The sequence below is a fragment of the Cryptomeria japonica genome, chromosome 2, assembly GCF_030272615.1.
Source record: "Cryptomeria japonica chromosome 2, Sugi_1.0, whole genome shotgun sequence".
NCBI classification, from domain to species: Eukaryota; Viridiplantae; Streptophyta; class Pinopsida; order Cupressales; family Cupressaceae; genus Cryptomeria; species Cryptomeria japonica.
In genome coordinates this window covers 471,503,214-471,524,579 of record NC_081406.1, presented here as the reverse complement: position 1 = coordinate 471,524,579, position 21,366 = coordinate 471,503,214, and the positions used below count along the sequence as shown (strand labels likewise).

At 35.4% G+C, this 21,366-nt stretch overlaps 1 protein-coding gene across 2 annotated transcripts; it reads right to left on the bottom strand.

Annotated features, from left to right (window-relative positions):
- Positions 1 to 6,805: 6,805 nt before the first annotated feature.
- LOC131051139 (glycine-rich RNA-binding protein RZ1C) lies at positions 6,806 to 18,819 on the bottom strand. Of its 2 annotated transcripts, none has more exons than XM_057985556.2 (2): positions 18,589 to 18,819; positions 6,806 to 8,039 (listed from the first exon to the last, which is right to left on the bottom strand). In XM_057985556.2, exons 1-2 carry the CDS (start codon positions 18,697 to 18,699, stop codon positions 7,374 to 7,376), a joined length of 777 nt encoding a protein of 258 aa, XP_057841539.1. In that variant the 5' UTR covers positions 18,700 to 18,819; the 3' UTR covers positions 6,806 to 7,373. The 2 variants fall into 2 exon arrangements, with proteins under 2 accessions (XP_057841539.1, XP_057841610.1); XM_057985627.2 differs by lacking the exon at positions 18,589 to 18,819 and adding an exon at positions 18,504 to 18,577.
- Between the last annotated feature and the right edge of the window lie 2,547 nt (positions 18,820 to 21,366).

The following is a 21,366-nucleotide window of genomic DNA, read 5'->3' as shown; positions in this document are numbered from 1 at the left end:
CCACCATTAGCTGGGAAGAGGGAAAAAAGGGAACCGGCCCACGAATAGCGGGGGAACCCTCCAACCGATGATCTTAAGTGAGTTGATCGCCCAAGCCGGTCATCTCAAAAATAGAATTAGAGCCCCACCACTGCAAATTGTCAACAAACGAGAGCGTCGCGTTATGCAAGAACACATAACACACACGTTATGCAGAAGAGCTTTTCTCAGACTGGATCCTAAGTTGAGAGAAAAAGGTCAACAATAGTCTCTAGCAACTATTTCCAATATAGGGCATATTTTGCTCAAAGGGAAAGTTAGAAACCCAAGGGATTGGTGAATCTATTGCCACATTCAGGATATAGGATTTCTAATGATTTTTAAGCATGTCAGATTTTGGTAGTTTTAGAAGTTCCTTACAAAATGACAATGAAATTTCCCCTATATGTTTACTAGCTCAAATACCGTAAATATACCTATCTAAAAATATCCAGTTCAAGAGAATAGTCACGGCTAAACAGATGATATGTTAAAACTTACGAAACTCCTGCCCATGTGTACATTGACAAGGCACGAGACAAAATGCTACATAAAGTTGCCATCAATGACATGTCTTTGAATGGTATTGACATCAAAATCGCATTGAATGTTGGATGGCAATGACGAGCAGTTAAAAGCGTGTCACTGGAGGGTGTTGATCTACCTGATATAAGTGGACAAATGGAAAAAAAAATTGACTTCAATGCTTCAACAAAGTCTTCAGGAGTAACCGAGAGAAGTCTCGATCTTAAACCCATCGCATCTCTACTACTAGCACAGTAATCATGATTAACCTCAAAATGCCTGGCAACATTACTTAAACAGATGGTGCGAGTCTCCAAACTAATTTTTAGTTAAATGAAATTGCAACTCACCTCACTACCGTAGGAAGCATGGCAATTGAGGAAAATTCCGTCATCTCGAGAATCTGACAGAAGAAAATTCAGAATCTGAACTAGACTAGTAGCTGTCTAAAGTCATCCTAGACAAGCTTATGACACATGGCTGCCAATGAGTTACAATTTTGCTACTAATAAGAGCCTTAAGTAACCCTTTCATGCTTATGACACATGGCTGCCAATGAGTTAGGCTTTTGTTCTGTGATTTATGAATTACGTGTTTTTCACCATCTTCAAATTTTAGACATGGGAAATATAGTCTTGGAGATTTCAGATTCCTTAGACATCTTTTCAACAGAAATTATGTGAATTGTGAGATACACTTGTAGTCATTTTAAAATTTTAACAAAATAATTTCTTAGGCTTGGATTGGCCCACTTGATATGCCTGATATTTGCTAAAATGTAGAAGCCTGCTGCAAACTGTGGTAATATACAAATTTTCTTCAGTCGAATAGAAATGAACTCAAGCTGTAAATCATCCGGGCTCCAACAGAGGAGAGCCATTTTCAAATCTCTAGGAGATAAATTAAATGCTCATTTGTACAAAATATTGAATATCAGATTGGGTACACTCTCACATTCAATTATTGGTGTGCAATACACCAACAGACAAGACTATGAACATGTCCTGGCTAAGATTGATGGAAGAGATACTCCTCAATCAAGGCATCTAAGGGCAACTGCAGGGAAAAATTACCAATCAAAAAAATGCAAAACTTCTGTAAACCCCTTACAAATTACTCGGCAATTGTCAATATTAATGTCCTCTACCAAGACAATGATCACTTGAAATCTGATTTTTGAATTATATGTAGAAGTTAAAAAGGAAAGGGGCTCATCGATTTTGGCATATTAGAAACCCTCTTGTGGAATCACAAACAGGAGTTCTCTTGATTACCTTCATAATCTTCAAATTTTATACCCTCTGATTTTGACCTTGCGACCAAACAGGGATTAAGCCAATCCCAATCCACCTACACCTAGAGTGACTGTGATGGCTAGAAGATCAATACAATTATTGTTTTCTTTTGATGTTGGATCTGGAAGGTATGCAGAGAGCTGGATTTGAACCCTACACCACTTACATTGCTCCACAGTAATTTTCTTCCGAAAATTTGACAATAATTTCATAAAATAACTGCTTGAAAGCACTATTTCAGATCACGAAATCAATGTCCCACAGTTTTTATATAACCCAAATTCCACAGGCACTGTATCTTCCAAGAAAGAAGAAAACTGCCCAATTAAAATAAAGTGCTAAAGAATTGGTTATGCCGAATTCAAACATTAAATTAACTTCCAAGTACATACAATTGCTTCCCTAAATTTGACTTTGAAAAGATAAAATTTTCATCATATTCAAGCTTAACTTTATGCGCCTCTGAATAGAACAGTAAGCTTACAGCCTCTTATATTTTTGTATAAATGTCCTTTCAACTTAAATTTAGCCTAATTCCTATGAGCGAGACAAGAACTCTAGCCACACAGACATGATGCCAATGGATGGTTGAGCCCCTCTCTATCTCCCAGGACTTGTTCGTTGACCGGTAGTTCCTGAACCTCACCCTTCATATTTTCCAGAAAATATGAATCTTCTCCATGAGTATCATTGATGACAAATGGCCCTAACCACAGGGAGTCATACTAAGCATGGTTTCCTTTGCAATGCACTTCAATGAACTTCCAAAAGAGATTTCTCCATCGAGAACAGGAACAATTGCCTACAAAGTAAATTGGACATATTTAAATGATAACTCAGCAGCAATAAATAGCAAATAAAATCCACAGTGAACAATGTAAATAACCATCACAAATTCAAAACAATTTTTCAAACTGTATTCAGTCCAAATTTCACTAAAATTCTTCAATTTGCCATTTATAAGACATAGAACCCAAGCCCCTCAACCTTCCCCTCTACAAACAATGCCACCAATTTCCCACATTAGAAGAAAAAATGAAAACATATAAGTAGTTTTTAGGTCACCACAAAGCAATGCACCGATTTGACATGCATGACCTTCACCACCAGGCCTGCTAATTTTAGACAAGACTGCTTACCATTTTCCACAAGGAGTCCACGTAACAGCCACAATTAAGGCCACTGATTAAAAACCATCTTGGTTGACCACTAAGATTTGCAATTTACAAAATCAAGTACCTATGCAAGAAACAGTTAAGATTAAAAACAGATAAGTAGCAAGAAAATATTTGCATGCCATAGTGTTTACTCGTATCCTATTACCGACAACAATTAATATTTGCTTCAGTCTGAGTGTCTTCCCTATTATGTGGCTCCTGCTAAAGTGCTTTATGTTAAAACATCAATAAAAGCAACAAAATAATGTGACCGAGTTTGTAAACCATACAGAATGGTCAAAAGTTAAAACTTCGTGTGAACAACAATAATATTGTGAAACAAAAACTGATGAACCCACACAGATATTTGTTAAGATAATATCACCAACTCAACTTGTAACTGTTCTGACGTAATTGTGGTCTTCTAAATATGGTTCAATAATCTCGAAGATAAAACTTATGCCAGCCTTCCAATCAAATTAGTTCAGTATCCATGCCTAAAAATTCTGGTTCATAAAATTCATGCTGGTTTTCATTCTTATTGTTACTCAGAATTTTCTCAATTTAGGGTTGAACCTGTCCTGAAACAAATCCAGTTCACAAATACAGGCTAAAGGAACTCAATATAAAATGTATGCTCCCCTTTCATTTATATCATTCTATCAAGTTTAAAAGCTCGCAATATGAAAGTCTCCCATTCTAATTGCTACTTCAAATTCTAATCCACCTCAGATTTGGATTACATATGGTTGAATTGGAATGAGAAGAATTAATCTCATTCATATTAATTGAAAAGCTTAACAGAAATACATCAAAATGAACAGAATGTGTACAACAATATATTAAAGATGAAAAAGGCTCAAATTGAAGACACATTTCTACTTAGATCATAAAATGAAGGTACATACAGTCCAAAAAAAATAACAAAACACAGATCAGTTTTAGCTTATTTGGATGCTTTACCAAACTGTGTATGAATGTCTCCAGGTTACACTAAGGTCTACATGAAAATTTTAGGTTACATGTGATTTTGATTGATCAATCCCAGAGTGGACTATATATCGAAGTATATCTTAAAAGGAAGAAAAAAGATTGCCATTTATCTGAAAAATGTAGCTTCAGGGCAAGTGCTCACTAGTTTTACTACAGTGAAAGTGAGGTGTCACCACTCTATAACCATCAAGGATTGCTGCAAGTAACAATTACCAAATATTCTTTTTGAGTTGCCTTCCTTGAAGCACAGTATCTGTCAACTCATTCTTTGGCGAGAGGGTTCTATTTTGAACAGATTGTAACTTTTTGCAATATCAGATACTTTGTTGAGAAAACTAACTTCCAACAAAACTACAAAGCTTTGTACAATCTCATAGTTGCAGTATACCGCAAGTGATAATTACCAAATATTCTTTTTGAGTTGCCTTGAAGCACAGTATCTGTCAACTCATTCTTTGGCAAGAGAGTTCTATTTTAAACAGATTGTAACTTTTTAAACAATCAGATACTGTGTTGAGAAAATTAACTTCCAACAAAACTACAAAGCTTTGTACAATCTCATAGTTGCAGTATTTTTTTCAATCAGATACAGATCACACTTCAACACATGATTCGGTGAAATAAGAAATCAGTATGCAAATGGTTCAATCCACAGGAACATGCCTTGATAAGAGCTAGATTGTGTTAGCAATGCTTGTCTCAATTCATCAAACATTAGAAATTATAGCACATCCGATTGAGGCTATTGATCTGGCTCTCTTGCAAAACCCAGCCAGGATTTTCTGAATATGCATTCTTTCTGTTCATCATGCAAGTCACTTCATTCTAAACTTCATCATCTTACAAATATTACTGTGACAAAACCTAACTGTTGTGATAAGTTACATTGGTCATAACCAATAGACATACTTGTTTCAATTCTAAAATTTCATTGAACATTGCGTTTTTTATGCAACTACTTCAGGTTATCGATCAGGCTCTCTCTTGCTAAAAGCTGGTACAGAATTCCATCATACACGTGAATTCTGATCACATAAGCCATTTCATTCTAAATCCGATCAACTAAGTACTAGTGTCACCACACATAACTTTTCTACAAGACTGTACAGGTTACAGTCGAGCACCACTGGGTTGCAAATAAAAGGTGAAAGAATTTAGTTACTCCCTTGATCTATTGGAAAAGGAAGGTTGCTAGCCACATTAATAAGATAGCATAGAAGCTGTATCTAATTTGATTGAGAGTTTCAAAATAGTGCACTGATTCTTGCACAATCCACAGGAAGACACCTTAATAAGAACTAGATTGTCTGAGCCATGCTTGTTTCAAAACTAAACTTTCATGGAACACAATAAAATATAGCACACCCAGTTGACTTTATTGATCTGGCTACCTCTTGCACAACTCAGTCAAGGTTTTCTGAATATGTCGCATTCCGTTCATCATGCAAGTCACTTCATTCTGAACCTTATCCTCTTACAATTATTACTGTGACAAAACATAACCGTTCTGATAAATAACAAGTTACATTGGTCATAACCAACAAACATAGTTGTCTCAATTCTATATGATCACTGAAAATTGTATATCTCAAGGCAACCAGTTGAAGATATTGATCATGTTATCTTTTGCAAAAAGCCGGTACAGATTTCCCTTATACACATGAATTCTGATGACAGTGAGTCATTTCATTCTAAATCTGATCAACTAAGTACTACCGTAACATGTAACTGTTCTAAGAGACGGAAGGTTACAGTTGAGCACAACAAGGTTGCAATTAAAAGGCGAAAACATTTAGTTACTCCCTTGATCAATCAGAATGTGACAGTTGCTAACCAGTTTACCAAGATAGCATAGAAGCTGGATCTATGTTGATGGTTTTTCAAAGTAGTGTACTGATTCTTGCACAATCCACAGGAAGACACCTTAATAAAAGCTAGATTGCCTCAGCAATGCTTGTTTCAACACTAAACTTTCATTGAACACTACAAAATATAGCACATCCAATTGAGGCTATTGATCTGGCTGTCTCTTGCACAACCCAGTCAAGATTTCCTGAATACACATGCATTCTGTCATCATGCAAGTTGCTTCATTCTAAACCTTATCATCTTAGTATCTTACAACTATTACTGTGACAAAACATAACTGTTCTGATAAATAATAAGTTAAACTGGCCATAACCAATAGATATACTTGTTTCAATTCTAAATTTTCATTGAACATTGTATATTTTAAAACAAACAGTCGAGGATTTTGATCAGGTTATCTCCTGCAAAAAGCCAGTACAGATTTCCATTATACACACGAACTCTGATCACAGTGAGTCATTTCATTCTATATCTGATCAACTAACAAGTACTACTGTCACCACACAACTTTCTAATAGACGGCAGGTTACAGTTGAGCCCCACCAGGTTGCCAAAAAAAGGTGAAAGCATTTAGTTACTCCCTTGATCAATCATAATGGGATGGCTGCTAACCAGTTTAATAGGATAGCACAGAAGCTGGATCTAAGGTGAATATATGTTTCAAAATAGTGCGCTGATTTTTGCACAAATTTACTAAATATTCATGCCAGAATGCATAACTGTTAAGGTAATCTGTAAACCAACGATCATAACAGGTAGAATAATCTGAAAACCAATGTCCAGAGAGATTGTGTACACATTATTTGCCAAAACCCAACTTTGTTGTTTAGGCATTGTTTCTCAGAAGACACTGTGTTCCATCTACGTGTTTGAAAACCTCATCAAATGCACTGACATTGCCACTTTTGGAAGCAGAATACAATGAAGCCCACATAACGAGTGACGAAATAACAGCAAGAAACAATAAAAATAATCACTACTGCAAATATGTTAGATCTCAGATCTCAAAATCATTGTCCCGTCAGATGAAGAATCTCAAATAAAAAGCCAAGCCTCCCTATGGAGTCTTTAAGTCTTCACTCTGAAATTACCAGATGCCACTTCTGTTTCTTAGAAACTTAAAGATGCTGCCATCTCAAACAAAACTGTTTTCAAGCAAATTCAACATAACAATAACATATGTAGCTGAACACTTCCACTTCTAATATATTTGAAATGGTTTCAAAGGCACTGCAAAAGATGATGTTTATCAGAATGACTGTCAATCTCTTCCATACAGAGAAGGCCCTTAAATTTAAGTCCAAACCATGCTCAACTGTGTTGCATGTACCAACTTCTGTTTAAATAAAAGCCTAACAACATGAAAACATGTGGTCATGATTATATAGCATAACTGAATTATCTGGCATTGTCTTATCCAATCACAACTACAAGCCTTTCATCTTAAAGAATATAGTCTGCAGGTAACATCCATCTGTAACATCCAGAAAATATAAACACAACAAACATTAAGTCATTAATAACGATCATCATAAGATGATGGTCGGCCCCGACTTGGACGATCATATGGTCCTGGTCTCTCTCTGTAGCTTCCCTCATAACGTGCAGGACCACCGCTGCCACCACTGCCATATCGATCACTTCCCCTTGCACTGTCACGCTCATAACCCCTGTCTTTTCCATATCCATTCTGTGCGTATCGGTCAGATGCATAACGATCACTGCCATATTGTTCACGACTGCCATATCTGTCCCTACTATCAGCTCCACGGTCCCTTTCACCATAACGGCCACCACTATAACGGTCATCATAGCGGCTGTTATAACGATCCCCTCCAAAACGGTCTCCACGACCACCTCCACCATATCTAGGGCGAGATGAAAAGCGACCACCACCCCCACCCACAGTACACTCCCGAGCCCAATGTCCAGGACGACCACATTTGAAGCAATCAGATCGTCCTGGTGCTCTATCAACATAATCCCCTCTTGCAGAACCGTACCCACCATAGCCATAGTCAGAATCTACCTCAGCCTTAGGCTGAGCTTTGTTGACAGAGATGCTCCTCCCATTTAGTTCTCTTCCATGCAACTGATCAATAGCATCTTCCATGGCTCGCAAATCAGCAAAGGTCACAAAGCCAAAGCCACGGGGCCGACCTGTTTCTCTGTCCAACATCACCTGCAAATATAACCCTGATTTTAGTATATTAAATTCATTAAAGGCATTATTAATCAAACATAACACAGAAATATAAAACAAATATTTCATGAAACTACAAACATTAGCAAAAGAGATACCTAGACCATTGCACTGGATGACAAATAATGAAATAAACAAGATTGACCCAAAAGAGTTAAAAAGGATTAATAAATTCAAATTGCATTTGAATGATACAAAAAAAAAAATTCTGGCCATTAGGTCTCTTGTATTGATTATATCTTATTCCAGATGTTTGAAGTTCCATTCCTGAAATTTCATAAAAATCTTTGTAATGCCACAAATATGTGCTAATTTGCAATGATTACTAAATATATACCAGCAATCCATTTAATTCTTCCACAATCAACCCTAGTAACTTGTAGAATAACGGCCTCCAGGTGGACCTATGAGACTTTTTGATAAACCTTTGACATTTTCAATAACAAAATCTAATTCATCATCACGGTGAATAAGTATTAGGTTGCAAAGCACGAAAGCAGTCTAAAGCAAACTCCAAAAGGAATTAACATTTCTTGAAATACAAGCCATGTTCACAGTTATTTTTGAATCTTTACAGTCATAATAAGATCGCATGTGTTTGGGTTCTGAACAGTAACAAAGTCAGTGAGTCTTTATAGTTTATAATTTGTTATTTCAATTTTACTTTATTGTGGAAAAGAATTTTAAGTCTAAAATACAGGTAAAATCACAAAATTGGAACAGGAGAGCAAATCTATAAAAGTGCAAAATATTGTGGAAAGGAATTTTAAGTCTAAATCACAAAATTGGAACAGGAGAGCAAATTTATAAAAGTGCAAAATATTGTGGAAAAGAATTTTAAGTCTAAAATACAGGTAAATCACGAAATTGGAACAGGAGAGCAAATTTATGAAAGTGCAAAAAATTGTGGAAAAGCATTTTAAGTCTAAAATACTACCAGCCATGAATTTAATTCTGCTAAAGAAATCAAGACACAAATCTGAAATGATAGAAGTCATTCAGCTGTTCTAAATCTATCATCTACCTACAAAAGATGAAGCCGAAAAGAGAAATAAATCTGAAGAAAGCTGTAGATTACAATCTGAATCTACAGCAAAAACATATATAAATTTTTGAAAGAGCAACTTACTCTATGGTTAAAATGTTCCTGGAAAAATAGGAGAAAATAAAATAGAACAAAAAAATAGATTTACTTTTGTGGGAGAGTAGACCAAATCTAGCATGGCATGGATGCTCAATTGACCAAACACGATAATTATGAGTATGTGCCAGAGCTGCTTTCAAAAAACATGCTCTAGTCTATTAAACAAGTAGCTACCTTAAAGCTTAAGCCTTTTTCCCACTTTAGCTTCTTTTCCTCTTTCATGTAGGATAAAGTTTCTTTTATTTTTCTTACCAAGATATTAACTTTACCACACTTGACCAGCTTACAAAAAGTAAATGACCAACGAACCCTTTTAGCTCACTCCTTTGATGTCCTACAATCCGCTCCCACAACCAAATTCCATATCCCCCAGCATCTCCCACTCCTGAGACAGTGGAACAGCAAGGGAAACCAGTGATGCAAGTGTCTTGGGATGTGTCTTTTAAAATCAAAATACTAGGGCTTAAAAAACTTCAAAATCAATGTGGTCATCCCAGAAGCCTTCTCACAACCCCTATGCAGCTCTATAAACACCCTTACACTAAACCCATTGCCCAAAAACATTTCTTGCCAAGTCCATTTCTGATTTTTGCACCTGGAGAATAGGAAAGGAAAAAAAAAAAAAAACAGAAGATTTGCAATGATTTCCAGCATTGAGGATCATTTTCAACATTGCCACGTAAGCCATAATCACAATGGCTAAAAATAGATGCTATTTTTTTAGTTTCTTTTCTCTTTTATGTAGTTTGTCAAAGTTCTTAGGGATTATTTTGTTGCCTTTTTTAAGTTTGCTGTCACAAATTTCTTTGCAAATCAAAAGAGCAGTAGCAATGAGCATGAAATGGGGGGTGAGGAAGTGAATGTCAATGTAAATGAACCAAGTGTTCAAGGTTCTTTTAAAACTGCAATAGTTGTATCAAACACTTTTGCATGCCCTTCAACCATTATTAATAGTAATATATATTAATGTATGCCAAAAAGCCCATTCAAAACCATAAAACCCTTGTTGCAATACGTAACTGTTGATACCTAAAAGGCTCACGCCTTAGTAAGGGCAGTCCGGAAATCTCACGAGTGTGGGACCTGGTGGCTTGTGAAATAACCTCCAAGATTTTAGAAGCTGGCTCTTCAGGTTACAAAAGGGATGAAAAGGGAAAAGGGGAACAAACATTAAAACACCTAAACTAGGGCAATACGCCAATGCAAATCTTTTACGACACTTTAAAACCCTCCATGTGGTTAACTCTAAAGACATCTACCTTCATTAGAATAGACACAATATGCCACAAACTCTTCATTGTTGGGAAGAGAAGGAAATGCATTAAGGCAAAGGACACAAAGCATGACATTCAATTCTTCCTGTGAGAAGCACCCATTAAGGTCCATCAAAGCCTAAATGTCTTAGTTACATCCACAAATTTTGCCCATCAAATGGCATAATCAATTCCTAGTCGTAAATTATTGCAGGAAATAGAGGAGTATTTAACATGATCTAAATCCATACAAACTTACATCGAGAATTAGAAAAGCCAAGACTTAAAATTATCAATAACTATGCCCATCCTACAAATGACACATGGCATTAAAAACTAAACATTAAGAAGAGATAAGATACATAGAGAGGCAAACTTGGCACAATCCACTGCATCTGATTTCTATTAATTATCTGGACAGGATGTTAAGGTCTCAGAATAAGATCAATGCTACTAATATTCTAAATGTCCTTTTTGCAAAAATTGTGAGCCCCTATTACAATGCACCCACAAGCTTATCTAGAGAAAATCTCTTTGATCTGAAACTATGATTGCAACCAAACAAGGTTTCTACATACCCGCCACATGTCCATCGTCATCATGGAGGTTGTTGAAATTGCCGTAAGCTAAATCATTTTTGGTCCTTTGAGTGCGTGCAGCGGTGCTACCAACTATTCATTCCACTACTTTTTGTTGCAACCGCCTTGGCATGGATTTTTAATTTGATCTACATTTGCGCCCTTTTGTTTCAACAAGTGGTGCCTCCTGTAGCCTTCCACCCTCGAAAGAAACAATGGCGCACTTTTGAAATCTCCTTGGGCTCGAAACATCCCTAGGCCTACGCCTTGTCTACACGTGACATGCTAGCAAAACTTTTAGAGCCTTTTCTTCCTTTTGCTTTATAAAAATTGTGCAGTGTTGACATGTGGCATGCTCATGCGTCTTTGTAAAAATAAGGGGCTGTAGTTTAACTAGAAACCACTTACACCGTTGTAAAGGTCTTCAAAAGATCTAATTTTAGTCCCTTAACACTATGCCTTCGGCTATCGAGTTAAGGGACACACACAATTTTGACCCTACATTTTGCTTTGAAGGCCTCCGAAAATACAAAATACTAAAACATAGAAAAATACCAAAAAATGTATTTTCAGTCTTATTCATTTCTGATCACTCTATCACCTTTATGTGGGGCTCCAGATCTCCTTAAAACTGATTTTGTTTTGACATGTTTCTATCAATACCTTAAGCACAAACCCACAAAAGAAGTAGATTTATCTACAGTCAAAATTTTGGACAATAGGTCCATTATGTCAAGAGGGGAGTAAAAATTGATTGTCATGTATGCAAAACTGATTTTTTTCATATATTTTACAATAGGGTTTGTGAGAATACAACTTTGAAAGAGATGAAATGGCTAGGTTGTTTGGGATAATGAAGAAAAGCCTAGAGTTGTACCTCTACAATCTATGGGGGAGTATTCCAATGTGTCATGTGTTATAAGGGATGTGAGAGGTGAGTGTTCTAAAAGAGTGAAGAGGAAGGTCACTACAACTAAAAATGCCATAGTTGTTGAATGTTGAATTTGAAAGCATGTGAGGATGCCAATAACCTTGTGGCCAAAATTCGTTTTACCCATGTCATCCAATTTCATGCAACATGTTCTTTATTAATCAAAAAAAATTTGAAAAAAAAACGATTGAATCCTTGGAGAACTAAGATTGCATGCCTCCCTCAACAAACAATGTTCTAAAAATGAACTTTTCAATGGAGCACACAAGACAAACATGGATTAGGATAGGTTGTCTCATTATAAATGACAGGTGTACTAGTATTCCACATCAATCAATAATTAAAATTATTGTTATATGTTCAATTGGCTCATACTCTCTTTAAGCTATTAATTCCTCAAGGAAATGCAAGGATGTTTACTTCCAAATTCTTTTGAGGGAGGCCTTAAAGAATTATAGAAGGCTGAGCCTTCTAGTGTTAAGCAACTTGCCAATTTAGCTCATGTTTGTAAGTTAGTTGGTTTGATTGTTAAAAACTTAAAAGGACTTACAAATAGATTTTTTTGAAGATTACTTTGAAAGGCACTAGACAAATAGATTGTGTGAAGATTTCAATGGCCGATGCTAGAGACGTGAAAATACTTGCATGTAACCAACACACATTATTTGCATTATTAAAAGACTTGTTTAAGAAAGAATCCATCAAACTATTGGAGCCTAAATATGCTAGCTATCTCATTTTGCTGGAGTGGATGTTAGAGGTGTAGAAGGCTCTACAATCCATGGTGGTCAGTGGAAAGTGGATAAAAAAAGTCAAAAGAAGGAACAAAAGTTATAACAAAAGGTACTTGATTATGCTTGTTGATCCAATCTGGGGTAAGAAATTTGATTTTGAAATTATGAAAAAATTCAATTTTAAATCTTCAATATATACAAAAGCAACTTGTAATCATTTTCTAAATGTTGCTTGCAAATATATTTGTTTTATCATATCACTTTAAGTAAAGGTAATCAAGCATCCTAATATAAAACATTTGACAACATGCTTGACCAAATAAAGCAAACAATTCATTTCACGACACTTGAATTACATTTCTATAACATGCATATCAGGCCTATTGTTACAAAAAAGTGGAACACAATAAACATCCCATTTCATAAGTTTGTCTATGCTCTTAAACCCAACTAGTATGCACCTAGAACTAATATAGTTCCTCTTGATGATGAGGTAAAGTAGTAGTTGATTAAAGCAGTTGGGAAGATGTACACCACTAAGAATGCAAACTTAAAAAGCAAAGGGACAGGTCTTACATTCAAAGAATAAAAGGCTAGGCAAGTTGGACACATAGAGCTACTCTTGCTAAAAACAACCATATGAGATGGCGAACATGGCATGGTACGGATGCAACAAAGTTGAGACAGCTTGCCATTCCCCTACTCTCATGAGTAGCTAGTTCACCTATTGCAAAGACAAATTGGTCCACTTGTAGCTTCACCCACTCAATGAAGAGGAATTACTTACCTCTACAAGCAAAGAAGCCAGTAGTAATCCATTGTGCCTTGCAACTTCAGGATTAATAAACTCGTAAATATCAACAAACTAGCCACATATAGGGGTATTGACCCTAATAATGTTGGATATTGCATTGGATGAGTCACAATTTGATATAGAGAGTGACCCAAAGTCAAAAAGCTATTTTGATATTGATAGCCCCAACAAGGCATAGATGTACTAGGTACTATATTTTTAAAATATATAATCTTATTGCTATGCCTATTGTTGTGTCTTTTGTTAAAATGAAAACATTGAACAATCATATCAAAATAATCTATTTTTTATTGCTACTAAATTTTAATAAATGAACATATCACATTTAATATCAAATTTGATACATTATATGAACTTGATACATTTATGTGTTTTTACATAGAGGAGCTGCCCCTTGAAACACAAAGGAAGGTCACACTATGATTAGGCAAGAATTTGAGCTAATCCACTGTAATTACTACTTTGCAATCTACCATCAAGCTATTGGCCAATTAAAATTAAAAAAGTTTAATTTGCCAAATCAAAAACAGGTGTGAGTGTGATATGTTGGCTTCATAGAAATACTCAAGGGTTGTGTACATTTGAGTGGATCCATACAAAAACATATAAGTATCTTAAATCATAAATACATACACTATAATTAACATATTAATTATATGTTAAAAATAAACATATTAATTATATGTTAAAAATAAACATATTAATTATATGTTAAAAATAAACATATTCATTATAAATAAAAAATAAATGAGCATTAGAAATAAAAAATAAACATAATAATGTTTAATAATTTATAATTTATAATGTTTACATCTCATAATAATATTTAATAATTTATAATTTATAATGTTTAAATCTTATGTTAGTAATGTATTATTCATCATAATTTTATTATATAATTTAATAGGAAAAATTCTAATAAAATATATACTTGTTTAAATTACATTTTTAAAACTCTTTTATCATATTAATTATTAAAATATTTTAAATAATAAATTTTAATAGTATTCACAAATTATGGAAGGATTATGTGTAACAATCACTAGTTGATGGGCCCCTTCATCATGGACTATATTCCAAAGTTCCACTCTTAAATTGATGGAAACACATGCATAAGAAAATAAGTTTCCCTCGTGAACTGAAAAAATTGAGAACCCAAGTAACTCCCCCCCCCACCCAAGATCAGCATCATGTCATGCCCCTGCCATAAAACATTCCCAAAACTGTTCTTAAGCAAGAAAAAAAATTTAAAAATAAATGAATCCAAATATATACATTCAAAGGGTCTTCCCATGCCAATGTTGAGTATTACTCTTGCTCAAAAAATTGTTTTATTAATAAGACTTCAGAATTTTATCTAATATTGAAGCCCGACAATTGCAAAAAAGAATTAATAATCCCATGATATTCTTTCCCTTGTTTGAACAAAGAGCCTCCACACATGATTGTCAATCGGGCTATTTCCAACAGCCACAATGGGATGAAGAGGCAATTGGTTTAAAGGAGGCAGCAGTTAGTTTAAATAAGACACCTCTTTTGGAAAGGAGGTAAGAGTTGTGACCATTCATCCTCTCTTGAGGACTACATGAGGCAGAAACTCATTTAGTGCAAGGCATCGAATGATAAGAAATTCTAATATATAATCTACATTCAAAAAACAGCAGCCATTTGATTTAGCAAGTAATTGGTGTGCAATATGATTTAAGTATATTGTTTAATATATAACCTCTTATGTATCTTTAATCTATTATTAATTGGAATTACCAATCCATCTAGATTCTTATAATTAGTATATTAATCTATTTAATTCCCTACAAGCAATCACATGTGGACCGGTTCCAACAATGTAAGTAGACCAGCCCAAGTTGGATGGACTGGATGGACTGGATGTCCTACCACCTGTGGGCCAAGGGGTCAAATTGTCTTGGTTGGATGTTCCACACCCTTGGGCTTAGTTGTGGTGAATAGCTTCTGGTCACCCTATCATGCTCTCCCTTCCAATCCCTAATATGGTTGATTGTTGGAAGTGAAACTATAGAATAGATCCAAATAGGTGATGTTAATCATCATTTCATTAATGTAAATTATTTATTTACTTTTAAGTTCAATAGCTATTATATGACTTAGTTATGGAATGCCATCTGTACACAAATTGTATTGTTGGAATTGTTACTTTTGGGTAAAAATTAGGTATACCCCAATAGGGGACATTACACATCAAGACAAGCTTAATAAAGTAAAATCTAGGCGAAAAGAGCTCAATCACTCCTATCAAAAATGATTTGAGTGACCTATGGAGAACATAATAAGTGCTTCCTCATCAATACAATTCTTGTTGCGATTACACAAGGATCAGTCCTCTTGTTTTTTTTGTGGTGGATCTCGAACCATAGTCCAACTTTAGCTCTATTTTTGGCTCTAGTGGCAAACAATCGATATGTCTCTCTTGAAATGCTCTACATAATATTTGTTTGGCTAGTTGACTTTGAACTAAGGCAATTTTGTGAATGAGAAAAACACCCATGCATTGCTCATCTTTGCCACCATCACAAGCATATCGATTTGATTTCCCACACCTCCTGCTTGTAGATTCCACTAAAAATAAAAACGTGAAAAATAATATTTTTTATTTATTTTACATCTGAAACAAATATTCAAAGTGAGTGTAGTCAAAGAATTTGGGATTTTTCATCTAAATAAGAATAATCAATAAGGTTTAGGATTTTAAACTTATAGGAATAAAAAATGTTAAGTTTTCTTGAGGTAAAGAAGTCAACAAAATTTGTGGAAAATATAGAACTTGTCTGAGAATCACCTAGGTTGGGTTGGCATTGACTTCAAACAATTGCGACACAAAAATTCTGAACATTGCCCGATTCCATGCCAATTCTATTCAGACTTTGATTATATGATATTTTGTACTCGGAACCAACAAAGATTTGAGCACTTCAACAATACCAAAAAAAATCAAGGTGTGGCAAAAGTGTAACTGCAATTTAATTACCTGTTTTTGAAATGGAACAGAAAAAACTCTTAAACTTAAAAAACAATATGATATTTGTATAGATAGAGATAATATTGATTTTGACATTTCATGACAAATATAGTTAGAGAATAGCAACAAACATTACAATGAAAAAGACTAAAAGTCAATTACAAAAGAAAAGTACAGTTTTTCTAAAGCTATTTTACAGTCCTTAATTGGCGGGAAATTGGTTTGTGTGCATGCTTGTAAAAGCTATAACCCAAGTTACATACTGATTGCAACCTTTACCTTCGTGAAAACTAGTTTGCCTTTGATGGGGCACTCACAAAGATGTTATATTGCAGATATTATATTGAGGATTTCAATTCACCTCAATTTGTATATCAGTGCTGCCCACCCACCATCATTCTACCACCATCCCCAAAACCCGTCCCCAAAGTCCCCCCATTAGGAAAATCCAAGCTATGCATGCCACAATTTCTTGAGATTTATCACAAGATTTTAGAGTGTAATGCTAGTATGATTGAGGCACATCATTAAAGATGTGCCCATGACCCTAATGCGCGATTTACTAAAAACGCAAAAATAAAAAGCAATGGTTAAAAATACAACAGTTTGCTGATAATGGTTGACAATAACAATCAAAACAGTATTGACAAATGCTAAATATGATATGCAAGCCACTATTACATACATTCAATGTAATCAATTTTAGATAATTACAAAATTTTACAAAAGGCTTCCAGGAAAACTGCATACTAGTTTTTTTATCAATGTTTCAGCTCATACTATGCAATCCATCATTGGAAAGCCTTGTGTAAAACTAGCTGACTAGAGTTCCTTATTAAATAACCACAAAAAATACAAGATGTATGTAGGAATCACCTAATGAGTAATATAATGATATTAAATGCAAAAAACTAACCATCACAAAATGTATTTGATTTTGTAACCAATTAATTTAGAAACATTTAAGTGACGGAACCTGTCTTTACTTTTTCATAATTTTTGTCTCTCATGGAGACCTATTATCAACAAATTAAGGTTCCCTCACTTACGATGGTATTTAAGGATTTCAGATGGTTATAAAGAATGGCCAGGAGTGAAAAGGACTAACACTACATTTGCGGATGCTTTCAAGTTCTTGAGGAACTTACCTTCAGCCATAGAATTGGGTTGTCTTCTCATGGATTACAAACTTTTCCATGCAGGACATTTTTCTTCCAAATAAGGAATACCTCAATCTGCTCTAGGAATTCCAGCATGCAGATAGCTCTAGGGGATATTTTTGGTTGAGCTGCAGAGGCCAGTAGAAGTGCGGGGCATGGCTACACAGTCAAGTAATGCAGCTCCGCCTCCTTCCCTATGCTATATTTTTGCGCTTCGAAAAGGAAAAATAGATTCTCACATGCGAGAATGCAACAAGCGTTGTGAGTGAATCAACCGAGCGTGGTTGCCTCATCCCTTCTTAATATCTGGTTCTACGGTCAAGCAAGGGCAAAAGATGGGGCAATTTTCAGGCTTTCACCCAAAAGATTACGAGGCAACTATAATGGAGGAGCTCTTATATGCCCCTTCCTTGAATATTGAGAAGTTTCACTTCATGGTTTAGTAGAAAAGCATGGTTGGAAGGGTAGTGCACGTTCTGAAGGTTTGAAGCAGCCTCGTGGAATGGAATAAACGCAAAATGGAGTTTCTCTGGATCTGATGACTGTTCAGGGCTACACGTGCGGTGCGAAAGAATCTCGGTAGCTAGGTACATGGTTGGGGCTACGTCCGTGGGCGTCGGTACAATCGGGACAACAGAAAACAGCTCTCTTATCTATCGTGCGAAAGAATCTTGGTAACTACAGCACAACTGAAAAACCCTATGAAACAAAACCCTAGTACGAGGTAAAAATAGGCATAAAAGGATTCAAAGATTTAAGAACAAATCTGACCCACCTATGATATGGAAAAGAAGAGAAAGAGGAATATGAAGGAATGGCAATAATGCAGCATACCTGGGCTTCCAAAACTTTGCCAAAGCGTATGATATGGAAAAGAAGAGAAAGAAGAATATGAAGGAATGGCAATAATGCAGCATACCTGGGCTTCCAAAACTTTGCCAAAGCGGCTGAAGGTGCTCTCGAGTTCCCTGTCGGAGGTGTCCCAGGAAAGCCCCCCAACGAACACGCGGTACTCTTCCTTCCCAGACATGCTTCTACTGCAAACCCACACAAAACCCTAATCCAAACCCTTGCACTCAGAGGCAGCTCGATTTTACCACGCCAAGTATGTTGCGTCGGTGTATGTTATATCCCAAAACATTTCCGTTCATAAATGTGCATGTTTAGTATCATATTTTATCTTTGATTTTCAAAGATGTGATTATGATAGTGAGATTTATTATTCACCATCTTAGATCAAATTTACAAGTGTGAATTTGGATCAGGTACTTTCTAAATCATAAATCTAATTTTGAATTTTTATAATTCAAAATTCAAAATTATCTTCTTATTAGACATTTTATTAGTCATTTGCCCTTTTATATATTGATTTGTGTTTTAAGTTGGTGTATTTAAAGTAACTCATTCACTCATTTAAAATCATGTCAAAGTTATAAAGGACAACTTGAGGAGTTCTCATTGAGCATATCTAGAATCTAGTGTTTTTTTAGAGTAAAACAAACTAACAACATTTACATCAAAACACGTCATCTTAAAACCAATTTATTTGTTTATTGTCTTCAATCCTTTGTTCAAATTTGTAAAGCCAATCTACTAAGGGTCTAACCAAAAAGAATTTGACCCTCACAATCTAGCAAGATTTTCAAAGGTTCTTGTAAACATGACCAATCCTAATACACTTTCAAATAGAAGAAATCAAGGCAAGCAAATCCAAGAGCTACAAATCAAGTCTACATGTGGGTTTATATTTACACTTGCAAAGATCAATACTACACTCATCTAGGTGATCCAAGGAAAAAATGGTCATTTTACAAGAGTTGATATTCTAATACCTATACAAAACTAATATAGACAAAACTTTTTTTAAAAAAAGCCAATGTGAAAAAGAAAAAAAAAAGAGCAAAAGCACCACATAAGTGATAATGAACACACATGCATTGGTTTCTTCGTTGTGTATGATGCCACTTGATATCAATGGTGTGGAGAAGAGATGTCCTTAAAAAAGTGCAAGGAAAAGGGGGGAAAATGACTATGAAGAACAATTGGGTGGCATGCATCCCCATGCAACACACCCTACACGGTTGAATGGAAAACTAAGAGATGATTAGACATCAACATGAGTGATGTATCTTCAGGATGTTTGGGATATTCGGGATGTTCAAGATGTATAATAAGTATCTTCAGGATGTTCCAAATATAGCCTCCTTCTTTCAATCCAACCACATCCCTAAGGGTTCAGCTATTTGGAATAGCATCATCAAGGCTAAACATGTTGTTGATGTTGGTGTTGGGTGGGTTCTTGGCAAAGGTAACAATACCAGGTTTTGGGAAGATGTTTGGTTGTTTGATAGACTCCTATGCTATGATGATAATTTGGTGCCTTTTATGGAGATTTGTAAAGAAATAATTGGATCTCTGGTTAGTCATTATTGGCAGCAATCTTCTTGGGTTAGGCTAGAGGATATTGATGTTGTCTTCTCTCCTCTCCAGCAAGCTTTGTTGTCCTTGTTTGTGGATCGGGATCATGATGATTTTTTTACTTGGAATATGACTTCAGATGGTTCGTTCTCGGTTGCTTCTGCCATCAAGGTTATGAGTCCTCCCATTCCACATCCTCTTGTGTGGGCCAAAGCCTAGTCTAAGATTCTTATTCCAAAAATCAACATCTTTTTTTGGCTACTTCTTCAGAGTAAAATCCTTACTCTAGGTAACCTCGTGAGGAGAGGTTTTCAATTACCGAATAGGTGTTTTTTGTGCCTTAATGATAGTGAATATGTTTCACATATTGCTCTCCATTGTCCTTTTACCTATGATATTTGGAGTAGAATCCTTAATCTTTGGAGTATTGATTGGGTCTTCTTGAGAAGGTGGAAGATTTTTTTACTCAATGGAAGTGCCCCTCTTCTAATCCCGTTTTGAAAAATCTTTGGTATTTTTTATTGCCTTTTGTGTCTTGGCAGGTTTGGAAAGAAAGAAACAATCGTATATTCAGAAATGTGACTTGTTCTTCTGAGATTGTTTTTGAGAAATGGAGAACTTGAACCTATATATTGGTGATGTTGGGCCTGTTTCTTCTTCCTGTGTCAAGGAGGAGGATAAGATTGTTGCTAGGAAATGGGGGCTTCAAGTTGACATAAGTAACTACAAAGCTAAAAAGAGTAGGGATGGTATTGTCTGATACTACCCTTCGGAAGGATGGATGAAAATTAACTTTGATGGTGTTGCTAAGGGGAACCCTGGTAGGGCAGGATGTGGGGATGTTATAAGAGATTCTAATGGGATTTGTGTAGCTGTTATCGCTTTTCCTTTGGGGATTCAGTCCAATAACATAGCGGAGGCCATGGGAGTTTTGGAAATCCTCAAAGTTGCTAGACAATTAAAAATTAATAAAGTTTGGATTGAAGGGGACTCATTAAATATTATTAGATGTCTCAAAAGACTGGCCAAACCCTTTTGGAATATTCAGAATATCATTTTTAATTCCCTTAAGATTATTGATGACTTTGAGGATTGTATTATAACTCATATTTTTAGAGAAGCCAATAGGTGTGCAGACTTCTTTGCTAACTTTGGAGTTAGCTCTATTGCCTCTTTTTCGTGGCAAAATGAAGGTTCATTACCTTTTGAGGTGAAGGGGCGCTTATTTTTTTATCGAATTAATGGTATCAATTCCTCCTTATCTAATAATGATTACACA

Excerpts from the sequence above, each read along its gene's own strand:
- LOC131051139 (XM_057985556.2), bottom strand. The coding sequence starts at position 18,699 with ATGTCTGGGAAGGAAGAGTACCGCGTGTTCGTTGGGGGGCTTTCCTGG. Across the intron at positions 8,040-18,588 it reads GCAAAGTTTTGGAAGCCCAG|GTGATGTTGGACAGAGAAAC; the intron begins GTATGCTGCATT and ends TTATATTTGCAG.